The sequence below is a fragment of the Oreochromis aureus genome, linkage group 18, assembly GCF_013358895.1.
Source record: "Oreochromis aureus strain Israel breed Guangdong linkage group 18, ZZ_aureus, whole genome shotgun sequence".
In the NCBI taxonomy this organism is placed as follows: Eukaryota; Metazoa; Chordata; class Actinopteri; order Cichliformes; family Cichlidae; genus Oreochromis; species Oreochromis aureus.
In genome coordinates, this window is record NC_052959.1 from 21081235 (window position 1) to 21093859 (window position 12625).

At 39.2% G+C, this 12625-nt stretch overlaps 1 protein-coding gene across 2 annotated transcripts; it reads left to right on the top strand.

Annotated features, from left to right (window-relative positions):
* Positions 1-6953: 6953 nt before the first annotated feature.
* oprk1 (opioid receptor, kappa 1) lies at positions 6954-11480 on the top strand. 2 transcript variants are annotated; one of them, XM_031735577.2, is made up of 3 exons: positions 6954-7300; positions 7980-8332; positions 10571-11480. In XM_031735577.2, exons 1-3 carry the CDS (start codon positions 7062-7064, stop codon positions 11107-11109), a joined length of 1131 nt encoding a protein of 376 aa, XP_031591437.1. In that variant the 5' UTR covers positions 6954-7061; the 3' UTR covers positions 11110-11480. The 2 variants fall into 2 exon arrangements, with proteins under 2 accessions (XP_031591437.1, XP_039458575.1); XM_039602641.1 differs by having other exon boundaries at positions 7266-7285.
* Positions 11481-12625: the final 1145 nt, after the last annotated feature.

The following is a 12625-nucleotide window of genomic DNA, read 5'->3' on the forward strand; positions in this document are numbered from 1 at the left end:
GATTATTCACTATCAGAGTAGGATCTCGAGCATGAACAGTAACTTTAGGTGTTAAGACCCCTTCAGTGCTCCACACTTTTTTGTCTTTAATATCAAATAAAAGAAACTGACTTTTTGGGCATCTCAAAACACTCAATAATTAATAAGCTTTTGCCCTCATTTATTAAAAATAATTCTCTTGGAAATTTCTCTCTTGCAAAAGTGTCGTAAACCTTTGCTGTGGTGCTTCATACTGTGGTCAGATGTATCCCGTTTGCTTTAATATTCACTGAAGTGTGTTTTAAACTTTATTGGAACCCGCCTATGGTAAGGTGAATGGACAGCATGTAGCTTAGAGTGTTCTCAGAAGCACAGTGGCCTCTGTTATTGTGAAATTGCTAAAATCAACAAGGCTCTTGCTAGAGGCCACTGTGTGTAAGAAAGCATGTTGGCCCTGTAACAGAGAACCCAACGGTCACACAAACAGAGCTTCAGAAGTCTTCTGCAGGGGGTTGGTTGACCTACTAGAAGAATATCAGCAGCAACTCTTCCATTAGGCACTTGTAGTAGAGTGGTTAGACAGAAGGCATGCTGAGTAAAATACACATGACATCCTGCCTGGAGTTTGTCAAACAGCACTTAATGGACTCTAAAAGTACAAGGGAAAACATTCTCAGGATTTATTAAATAAAAACTGAGCTCTTTCAGTAAACGTCCTAGAGGCTAAAGGCTCGACTCTTGTAAGTGATTATTATCAGCATGTCCTAAAAACTCCCTGAAAATCTTTCAGTTGATCCAAAATGCTGCAGCGAGAGTACTGACAGGGACTAGAAGGAGAGATATTTCTTCACTATTAGCGTCTCTTCATTGCTCCCTGTTAAATCCAGAATTGAATTCCAAATTTGTTTATACACTACTCCGTATTTAATCATTAGTTATCATTAATATCTGGCTCTCTTCCACAGTGTGTCTTTTGTCCTGTCTGCCTCTCTTCACCCCCGACCAGTGGCGGCAGATGGCTACCCCTCCCTGAGCTTGGTTCTCCCTGAGGTTTCTTCCTGTTAAAAGGAAGTTTTTCCTTTCCACTGTCACCAACTACTTGCTCATAGGGATCATCTGATCATTTTATTGAACTGTGTCTGCTGAGCACAGAGCGCTTCTCCTTCTGTCCTAGTAGTGCAGCCATAGTGAATCTCAACAGAAGTCAGTCTGGTTAGAATAAAAGAAAAGATGGCTGCAGCTAAATGCAGAGACCTAAACAATTGTAGAAACATGCTTTTTACTTGGTTGTGGTAACCAGATGTCCCTCTTCATGTGGGAATGTACAGCATATGTATCCTTGTCATCCAAATGGTCTCTAGTATTCCATATTTGACATATTTTGTAAAACAAAATATGTTTTAACATCTGGCTTTATGTTCCTATCTACTGTGCCTAAGGTGGAATAGAGTATGAATAAAGTATGTCACCGCAAAGTTGCAAGGTACACAGAGTTGTGTGGAATATGATACTATTGGAAAGAAAGGGTATGGCAGCTTTAATAAAGACTTATAAAACTAAACCAAAGCAATGAAACTGTGCCAAGTGATAGCAAATGATTGTGAGACAAAATAGCAAAAACACAGATTAGAATCATCTAGAATACAAAGGCTTAAAAATATTTCAAACTTTCGCTCTCTTTTATGCACATTGTATTTATTTAGCAAGGTAATAATGCTGCATTTGGATATTTAAACTGTGACAGTTTCTCTTTTTAAAGAAAGCTGCTGCGAAAATACTAAATCCTGACAGTCTAAATTATAAGTCTTATCTTCAAAGAGTCAGCAGTTAATATTAAGCTAAGCATCTGTATTTGCAAATTAAAAAGAAAACAGTTAACTCCACACCTCCACCCCCTGCAAATGCTGTATTATCATGGACATGTGGATGCTGCTTTGTGATTTTAGCTGTGGTAACAATAGGAGCCACTTCCATGTGATGGCTTCATTGTTCAGTTTTCTTTAGGAAAGGAAAGCAGCCAAAACGAAAACACTAAACATAGATATCTGGAAAATAAAATTGTTAATGTGGATTTGCAATTTCCTTTAAAAGCTTTTATTATTGTTTTTATTAAGTCCTTCATGTTTAATTATTTCCACCTTTAAAGCCCAGTCTTACAAGACTGTTCAAACAAGTCTTACAATTAATTAATGCGTCAATTTTAAATGTTGGTCAGTTTATCTTTATTAATTAACACTGCTGAAAATCGCCTTATAAATGATTAGATACTGATTTCTAACCGTCCTTAATTTTAAAAAAAAATCTTGAAAGAGTACCATATTTTTCATACCAGAAGGCGCACCGGATTATAAGGCGCATTAAGCGAAATAAAACAGTCAAATAACTCAAACTTTACTCAACTCATTCTTCTTGCTTCCTCCACTTCGGTACCATTGATTCATTAATGTTGAATTCTCTGGCAGCTGCTCTATTCCCATGTTGTTGCAGTATATTAATGACTAACCTCTTATTGTGGATGGATTATCTCAGTTGTTCTCCTGACTGAAGTTTGGTCCGTTTACAGCATCCTGCCATGCGATTCCATTTGTCCCTAATCTTCGGGAACACTCACGTTAACCTTTATCGAGTGGAACAGGTAGCATTCATCCTCCAGCTTCACTGAGTTTATGTTATGCTAACAGAGCTGTGTCACTAGCAATCACGTAGCACATCATTATATACCAGCTAGCCCAACTTTAGTAACCCTACAAACGTCACTGCTGTTTACTTTTCTGTCTTCATTTATGTTGGAAGTAATAGCAGAGCTTTCTGTTTTATTTTTTCAGAAATCTCTCAGTCAGAACATGCTATATCATGTTTAGGTGGAAACTAACGAGTTAACTTCCTCCTAGCTTATAACTCCATTAAATTTAATAAATTCTGTTTTCATGGATGCCTGGATGTTAAACTTAATTGTTACACCTGATTAAACAGCAACGCTGATCATTTTATTAAAGATGAAAGAATTTACACAGTTTTTAACTCTCAGTGATGCCGCAGTGTTCGTTTGACTTTGAGACCTGAAGCCCAGAGTTTTGGACCCAGATTACTCCCTGAGGCTCCTGACTATGGTAGCCGTAATGCTCCGACAATCCATCAAGGGGTGCGGCTTTGTATCTTACTAAAGTCATACTAAAACATTTTTTGACAGACTTTTGAGCGCCGTGTAACCACATAAAATTGGTTCGAGGTCAGTAAGCAAAACCAGAATTCATACATAAGGCGCACTGGATTATAAGGCGGACTGTTGATTTCTGAGAAAATTAAAGGATTTTAAGTGCGCCTTATAGTCCAAAAAATGTGGTAGTTATAAAACAGCTTGGTAATCGTGTGCAAAGGAACTGTTTATTTTGCAGCATTCGATACCACTAATCATTTTACTACATTAGTCATGGAGTTCCACAGGGTTCTGTACAGGGACCATTATTTTTTTATTTCCCGTAGCCAACATTATTTGAAAATACTGTTTTTTTTTTCTTTGCTATGTAGCGGATACCTGGCCACAGGCCATTATTAAGCCAAATAACACAAATCACTTAAACTATGAACGAGTGGTTCATTCCATCTCAAATCAAGACATTTTTAAAACATTCATTACTTGACCATCTCTGATGTGCTTAAAAACATTATGGTCTAAAGTCCAGACATGTATAATGATTCCTGTGAATTTTTAGCTTCCTATATCGAATACTTTTCTAGATATTGATACTTTTAAAAAGCACTGTCCTCCCACTTCCAAGCCTTTTTTCTTGCGCTTTGAAATCTGAGGCAATGTTTGAACATGAAAAACTATTTAAGATAAAAGCATGATATTTTCACAGGCCTTTGCTACCATTAAATTGAATCAGGATCTGTAATTTGGGACAGATGCATCAAAAAATATTTGAGCATTGGTTTTTTAAAATACAAAAAAAAAGTCTCATATTTGACTACACAATACTAAAGAAACTCCACATTGCAAAAAACAGCTAGTGACAATTTCAGAGGAGTATATAGTGGTGCAAAATAGAGCATGTAGAATATTTTTTAACATTAAATTATTATTCACAAAATTGTGCAAAATGCTGGAAGTGGGTTGAAAGACCACTTTTCTGGCTGGCATTATCTTTCCCTCCATAACACTGAGGAACCTGGGAGTCATTTTAGGCCAGGATATCTCCTTCAGTGTGCACAATAAACAAATATGTAGAACTTATTTCTTTCATTTCTGTGACAGTGACAGTGAAAAACTAGTTTGTGCATGTGTTACTCTGAGGCTGGATTTAATTCATTGCTATCGAGTTTTTAAAAACATAAGTTCCCTGAGAGCCTTCAGTCGATCCATAATGATGCAGCGCGAGTACTAACAGGGACAGGAAAGAGAGACCCTATTGTGCCTATTAGCTTCTCTTAACTGGCTCCCTGTTAAATCCACGGTTGAATTTAAAGTTCTTCTCGTCACATCCAAGGTCCTGAAAACTGTTAAAGAGTGTTAAAAAATTGGCCCCATATAAATAAAATCAAATTAAACTGAATTCACAGGATTTCATATTTCATAAGAAGATTTTGTATAATATAATGATGGTGATGTCACTAGGTGTATTGTGTAAGAGTTATTTATTAGATTTATCACCTGGCTCTACAGTTTCCCGCAGCAGCTCTGTGGAAAATTTTAGCATCTTTCACCATATTTTTTTAATACAGTAGCTTCAGTCATCAGCTTCAGGCAGACAGATGTGTTGAACAAAAATATGTCATGTTGGATGACAGAAGCAACCTTTTATACTGACCTCTTACCTTACTCTTAACTGTTTTACTGAACTGCTCAAATAACACAGCAACCTTAAGGCTTTAAACCAGGTGAATATGTACTCTGCAAGCGGCAGTTTTTCCTCTATGTAACCAAGAGTGGGTGGAGAGGCAGATATTTTGAAGATTAATCAATAATATAGTTGTAGGATCAAAGAAGTATTACTCTGTTGTTGGGAAGAGATTGTGTCTGGGAAGCACATTCTGCTTATTTATTTATTTTAATCTCCAAAAGCTGCACGCAAACCGTAGCTATCTTTTTTCTGGTGATGCAATCTTTCAGTGAATGCTAAAGTGGAAACTAACACTGCATATGGAAGGACAGTTTTCAAATGGAGCTGAATAAATGGAAAATTTCAAAATGAGACACTAATCAGCAGGTGAAGAACTCCTGAAAGAATTATTTTTTTTAAATAGATCATTTGGGAAATCCCCAACAAAAAGTGAAATTAGGTTGTTTCACTGAAAGTTGTTTCATCATTAAAGTGAAGCATCTTACTGAAGAGGTAGGGCCTCGGGCTCACTATGCAAAGTGGAGGAAAATGCGGAAAGGAATTCACTCTTGACCTCATCTACAGGAAGTTACATAACAAACATTTCCTCTCTTCCTCTGGAACGCAAATACATATATAAAAAAAAAACTGTTTCAAGTGCCAGAGGAACAGTAGCAGATTGTATCTATGTGCAAACAGACCTTTGGCACTGCACTTATAAGACTGAGGGTAAACGCTGTAACTGCCTTCTTCCTTCACTGAATCTCTTGGGCTATGAGAGGAAAACGATGCGATTCTCAAGGTTCAAGGTTCAAGTGGGATTTGCATCAACACAGGACATCTCACAAAGTCAAGTCCGTCCTTGACAATAGAAACACACCTACAAAAAGGCCTTGTCACTCAAGTTACACCTGGCCATGCTGGGTCTCTAAGCAACAACTGTCAATGCATGAAACGAAGGAAAGGAAACAGCACACGCTTAATTACGTGCTAGTTGGAATCTGTCTGCTGACTGTTGGAGGAGAAAGGGGGAGACAGGTTACATGGGAATAGCCTGTAATATCAGGACTGGTGCTTTCTTTATTTGGGACGGTAGTGATTCGTTAGTTTGACATCTCAGTGCTTTTACAGTTTGTGTTATTGTGGGGTGGACGAGTAGATCCATGTTTTCGGGTAAAGTTAAATTAATAAAAGAGAGACAATGCGCAAGGAAAATGTTTTCACGGAGATTAAAGGCAAAGCTGAAAAATGAGACTTCTCTACTGTTGCAGCAAAACTAATTCCGGTCAAATTGGAAACAAGGGTGTTGATGAGGTGACGATCACTTTTTTCCCTCTTTTTTCCTGTGAAGCTGCGCAAAGTAGCGCCCTTTGTTATCGCTCGTTTCCGCTCAGGCTGTTTCATATGTTGCATTCATATATTTGTTTTTTGGGTTAGATCGCCTGACGTCTGCGTTAAAATGTCTTATAACCTTCAGCAACCAGGACTCTGTATTTGTGCATTGCGGTGGTAGCTCTCACGTGAGTTGGCAGCAAAAACAGGATTTCATAACATTATGTTTGAACACACAGAGGAAAAAATATATTTTAAAGATTTTTTTTCGTTATTTTGTGTGGCTTGAAGGTGGTTTAACGGTCAAAGTGCGTTAGTTACTAGTAATGCAAGTACCAGAAATAAAAAAAGAAATGGGCCAAATCTAGATAAAAGAGTGATAAACGGGCTGTGTTTCTATCTGGCTGTTATTCCTGTGGTAAGAGCCCTTTTTCTGGCTGGATACTTTGTCATATCTGTTGGCGCTGCCTCTGATGTCACTGAATGAGCAGTGCGGGCTTCCAGTGCGCACCTTCGGGGACGCAGCAGTGGCACAGCCAGTGGATTGTGCCGTGCGTTCGCCAACTACCCAGAAACCTTTTGTTTCTCACGTTTTTCCTCGCATCCGGATTTCAGTCCGTGTTTGCACTTCTGCTCATCCGCCTGAGTTTATTCCAATGAACTTTTTTGGAAGCGGGAAAGCAGGTAAGGTGGTGTCACACTTGTGTAATGATGTCCTTGAGCGCGTTGTGTTGGCTCTTGTTCTCTCACACAGATCCCACAGTCTGTGCTAATGGAAAAAACTGCCCTGTTTTTTTTTCTTTTTTTTAAACAGTCGCCAGATATTCTGCTGTCTTGGTCTGCACCAATTTAAGTTGAGCGGTCAGTTTACGCCCAACAGCAGCAGCAACAGCAGCAGCGGCGGCGGCGGCGGCGGCAGCTTTCAGCACCATGGAGAGCAACGTGGTGCACATCTTCAAAGAGGACCGGTGTCCCTCGGGCCAGCCGGGGGAGTGCATCCCAAACTTCACCTGGCAACCTTCGGATATCTTCAACTACACTGCCAACGGCACCTGGGATGCTGAACCCGAGCCAATGTCGCCCATCATCCCCATCATAGTCGCCGTTTACTCCATAGTGTTCGTGGTGGGCTTAGTCGGCAATTGTTTGGTGATGTATGTCATCATAAGGTGAGCTGTCAGCTTTGAAAGCGTGTTATCTGTTGTGTTAAAAAAGCATGATCATCAGCTTGAAACCGAGTGCGTATCTGCGGGAGTAGCTCATAAAATGGGAATTCGGTGCGCACCGATGAAGTCCTTTGCAGTGTGTTTGCTCATGTGTTTTCAGAAATGCATTAAGTTTAGTATCAGCTCTGGGACATACATCAACAGAACTGAGGTTTAAAATGAAGCACATGTTGGATTTTTGTCGTTTCTGCCACTGTATAGTGCATGCATATAGTGTGTTTTCTTGTTTCACACACACACACACACACATAGATAGATAGATAGATAGATAGATAGATAGATAGATAGATAGATAGATAGATAGATAGATAGATAGATAGATAGATGTCACTGACGACAGTGTGTTAGTCAGAGCTCATGTATTCCCTATCATATAATCATGTAAGCTTGACTTTAATACCTCATGCAGGTATTTTTATTTAAGTATTTTCTGTGAAATCAGATAAATGAAACCATGACAGGGTTTTCCCCCATGTTGCTTCCCTTTATTATTATTCCCTGTAAACATTTTGCCTTTTGACCTAGTTCACTAACCCTCATATGAATACATGAGTTAATCACTCTTGCTTCTCCCAGATGAAAGAAAATCAAAGAGAATCGTGTTTACTCCCCCCCCCCCCAGATACACAAAAATGAAAACAGCCACCAACATCTACATCTTTAACCTGGCCGTGGCCGACGCCCTGGTCACCACCACCATGCCCTTCCAGAGCACCGACTACCTGCTCAGCTCCTGGCCGTTTGGTGAGATAGCGTGCAAAGTTTTCATCTCCATCGATTACTATAACATGTTCACCAGCATCTTCACCTTGACCATGATGAGCGTGGACCGCTACGTAGCTGTGTGTCACCCTGTTAAGGCCTTGGATTTCCGGACCCCCGTCAAGGCCAAGATCATCAATGTTATCATCTGGGTGCTGTCATCGGCTGCTGGGATCCCTGCCATGATACTGGGCAGCACCAATACTAATAATGGTATGACCATTTCATCCACTGGTATGACCCTACCTCTGTTCTTTATCTAGTTTTTATATGTTTTTTTTTTTTGTTATATTTCACTGTTTATTTATAGTCTGTCTGCTGTAGAGACAAATTACCTTCTTCTGTACTAAGGGGACTCATATGCGATTTCATGCTAAAAGCTCTATATAATTTCCAGCTGAGAATTATCTCAATTGGCTACTTCACATTCAATGAACAGTCTGTTCTATAGGTCTGATGACAGCCTATTAGCTACTTGATTTGCTGAAGCTATGACAGAGAAAATGGGTCTTCCTTTAGAAAGGTTATAATAGAAGAATATATTTTCTTTCAACAAATGTCTGAAGTTCATCTTTACAATGAAACTCTATTGAGTACAAGACACTTTATCCAAAGACTTGCTCATGAATCTAATTCTGGACTTTAGTTTCCTCAATTGACAACTTTTATGCGTCACAGGATCTCTCTCACATTGTCATTTCTAAGCCATGCTGGTGGCAGGACAGGAATTTAAAGGAGCCCAAAAGGATCAGAATCAGAATCAGAGACACTTTATTAATCCCAGAGGGAAATTCTTTTGCCAACACTTGACTTTAAGTCCCTCCATTTAGTATTGAATCCATAACTCCTCTTTGGGGAACTGAATGGAGGCGGGTGGAAAATAAAACAAATAAAATACACAACGAAGGATAAAATAGCATGAAAAAATTTGTCAAACTATGTCTACTGAGAACATAATACACACCACTTTATTAGATACACCTGCTGGACCCCTGTTTGCCTTCATAGTTGCCTGAATTCTTAGTGGCACCGATTCAAAAATACACTGGAAACATTATTCAGAGATTTTGGTCCATATTGACATGATAGCACTAGGCAGTTGCTGCTGGCCATTTGAGTACAGCAAACACATTGTCATATTCAAGAAATCAGTTTGGGATGATTGTATTGTGTGTTATCCTGCTGGAGGCAACCACCAGAAGATAAGATAAGATAAGATAAGATAAGATAAGATAAGATAAGATAAGATAAGATAAGATAAGATAAGATAAGATAAGATAAGATAAGATAAGATAAGATAAGATAAGCTTTATTAGTCCCACATGTGGGAAATTTGTTAATGACTACATTGGGGTTATAAAGGGACAGACATGTTCAGGAACAATAATAAGGTAGACTGAGGTGTTTAAACTATGCTCAGTTTGTGCTAAGGAGCCCAAAGTGTGCCAAGAATATATCTCTCACATCAATACCCCACCAGTAGCCTGAAACGCTGATACAAGGCAGGATCATGCTTTCATGTCGTTTATACCAAACTCTGACCGACCAGACTCACCAGTTTTTTCAGTCTGCTAGTGTCCATGCATATTGTCACCTCAGTTACCTGGTCTTAGCTTTCAGGAGTGGTTGGGCATGGTCTTCTGTTGCTGTAGCCCACCTGCTTCAAGGTTTGACATGCTGTGAATTCTCAATAAAACAGCATGTTTAAAGTCACTTGTCTGCATGTATAAATGTAGTGAGTTGCAGCCAGGTGATCAGATTATATATTTACATTAACAAAGGGTTAAACAGCTCTATCCAAACAAGTGGCTTGTGAATGTAAAATGTTTGAGAAATACTTTGCATTTACAAACTACACATTTTTTCATGGTGTTTATGAATCTATTTTAGTGTATCATAGCCAGACTTTAATGTTTACAAACAGTTTAACCGACCTAAATTGGGAATTTTAACCCAGTAAAGCCAGAACTGGGAAATAATTTCCAGAAAAATTCATTTTTTTTTAAACTGGAGTGTTTAGAGCCTTCTGACAATTAAAAAGAAAAAAAGACTTTACATATCTATTTGCATATATGACTTTTAATCATATTTGCTACATCCAGCATTTTTGTGAAATGCATTTAGGTGTTCAGGGGGAAAAGAAATCGCGCTGGCGATGGAGGTCTCAAAAACTCACAATAACTCATGTGTCAGATATAATGCGTTTGGAGTTACAGGGTTAAGTCATATGGGTTTTTTTTACTGCTATTAATGCCCTGAGAGTAACACTTCCTTCATATCCATCAGCTTCATGCTAATAAACACAAGAAAACCATTCACTAAACATCTCTATGCAATTTTAAAGATGTCAGTTTGACATGTAACTTTGAACATGTCAGTCTGACATTAGCATGTCACTTTGAGCATTTCCTGCTGTGTGTTCCTATAACTGTATTCTTCTGTAACTAACAGGGACTACAGAGTGTGCTTTACAGTTCCCTGATCCCTACATCTACTGGGACACTCTGATGAAGATCTGTGTCTTCATCTTTGCATTTGTGGCACCGGTCATCATTATAACTGTCTGCTACACTCTGATGGTCATGAGGCTGAAGAGCGTGCGGCTGCTGTCAGGCTCACGCGAGAAGGACCGCAACCTGCGTCGCATCACCCGTCTGGTGCTGGTGGTGGTCGCCGTCTTTGTGGTGTGCTGGACACCCATCCACATCTTCATCTTGGTCAAGACGCTGTCAACAAATGTCCCCGAGACCACGGCTGTCATGGCCGCCTACTTCTTCTGCGTGGCGCTGGGCTACACCAACAGCAGCCTTAACCCCATCCTCTATGCTTTCCTGGATGAGAACTTCAAGAGATGCTTCAGAGACTTTTGCTGTCCCAGAACACAAGGACAAGGTGACTGTCATGGAGTGAGCCGTGTGAGAAGCACTCTGCGGGATCACTCGTGCCCTGCAGAAGGTCGGGGAGGTGTAAAGCAAGCTAGGCCTGTATGACTAGCCATGGACATGTCCTCTATGCCCTATCAGAGCTGGGAGGACTCCAATGAGCTGGGCTTAACTCAAATCACTACAGCTATCTGAGATAAAAGCCAGAGTCAGGGCCAGATTTTTAGCTCTGTATCCAGCACGTTGGTCAAATAAGCCAAAAACAAATTCACTTAAAAGATTAGCCTGGTGCTAATCTATGTTTTATTCTTACTACACAAATCCCATGAAAAGGCCACAACCAACAAAGATTGGAGCTTCTAATTTTATGTACGCTACTCTGCTGCAATGAATGAGTCACTAAAGCCACTAAAAAGTATTAATTCCTCACTAAAAACAGTCACCAAGGAATACACTTCAGTCGGGTTGGAGGCCACAGAACACAGATAATTAAGCCTTAAAAGAATGAACAGTAAGTAATAGTACACAGAGATGACTTAAGTTTTTAAAAGATGCACAGACATGAATGGGCTTCAGTTCAAGTTATGTAAAAAAAATTCTTGAGAGAAGGATGAACCTGTTGGTGGTTTGGGTATTTAAGTATAAAAGAGTTTAAAGTCCCACTTCGCAGGTTTATCATTAAAGGCATTATGTTACTTTTTATTGTTTTTTATCTTCTTTTTTTAAAAACCATATTCAAGGATAGTGGGATGCATCATCATCATGCCCATGCAGATATCTGCTAAATAGTGATAAGAAATATACAGGCAAAACACTACATTAATCAGAAGTCTTTTCAGAAAGCCATATTATTTGCCAGAAAATTGCATCAAAAATATAACATTGACCCCACAAACACACTCAAGAAGTCTAGGTCTGTGAAGTGGATTTGCAGTATTCCTTGTATCCTTAAGCCTTAATGCAAAAAGAAAATGAGTTAGTTACAAAAACGATGACAACTAAGACAAAAACCTGTCCCTGTCTAGTTGCTGTGAATGTGGAAATTAGCTACAGAAATTGAAATCATTAATTTTACTGCAAACATTAAAGTCGAGTCCCAAAAGGTTGATTCTGTTCATCTCAATGCAGCGTTTTCAGTGGGAGAAACGTTTCACTCATCCAAGAGACTTCTTCAGTCTCAGCTGACTTTAGCTTTTCCCAACCTAATAAACAGTACATTTGCACAATGATTGAAACTAGCCCACTGAATCAACCTGTTGGGATTCAGTTACCTGGATGATTGAGCATGCATCAAGACATTAAAGTCAGATATTTTGACACTGCAGTCTGTGGAGAACGACTTGCTTTTGGAGACTGCCTCGAGTGGCCAATTGAGGAACTGCAGCTTTTGCACCTCTTCACATTGTTGATCGCAACATTGCAAAGATGAAGCCAGATGTTTAAAGAAGATAAACACTTTTTTTTAACTAGACCTGTAAACTGTCTGGGCTTTCATATTATCATGAATAAGATCAAAGCTCTTTAAAAAACTGGATAAAAAAAGTGACTGTCCCTGATGATTTTGGGAACAATGTGCATTACCGTGTGTCATTGTTTTATAGATGTGCACTGCAGTTTGGTGCTT

Coding starts and splice junctions, on each gene's coding strand:
- oprk1 (XM_031735577.2), top strand. CDS start 7,062: ATGGAGAGCAACGTGGTGCACATCTTCAAAGAGGACCGGTGTCCCTCG. Junction 7,301..7,979: donor GTGATGTATGTCATCATAAG/GTGAGCTGTCAG, acceptor CCCCCCCCCCAG/ATACACAAAAATGAAAACAG. Junction 8,333..10,570: donor CAGCACCAATACTAATAATG/GTATGACCATTT, acceptor TGTAACTAACAG/GGACTACAGAGTGTGCTTTA.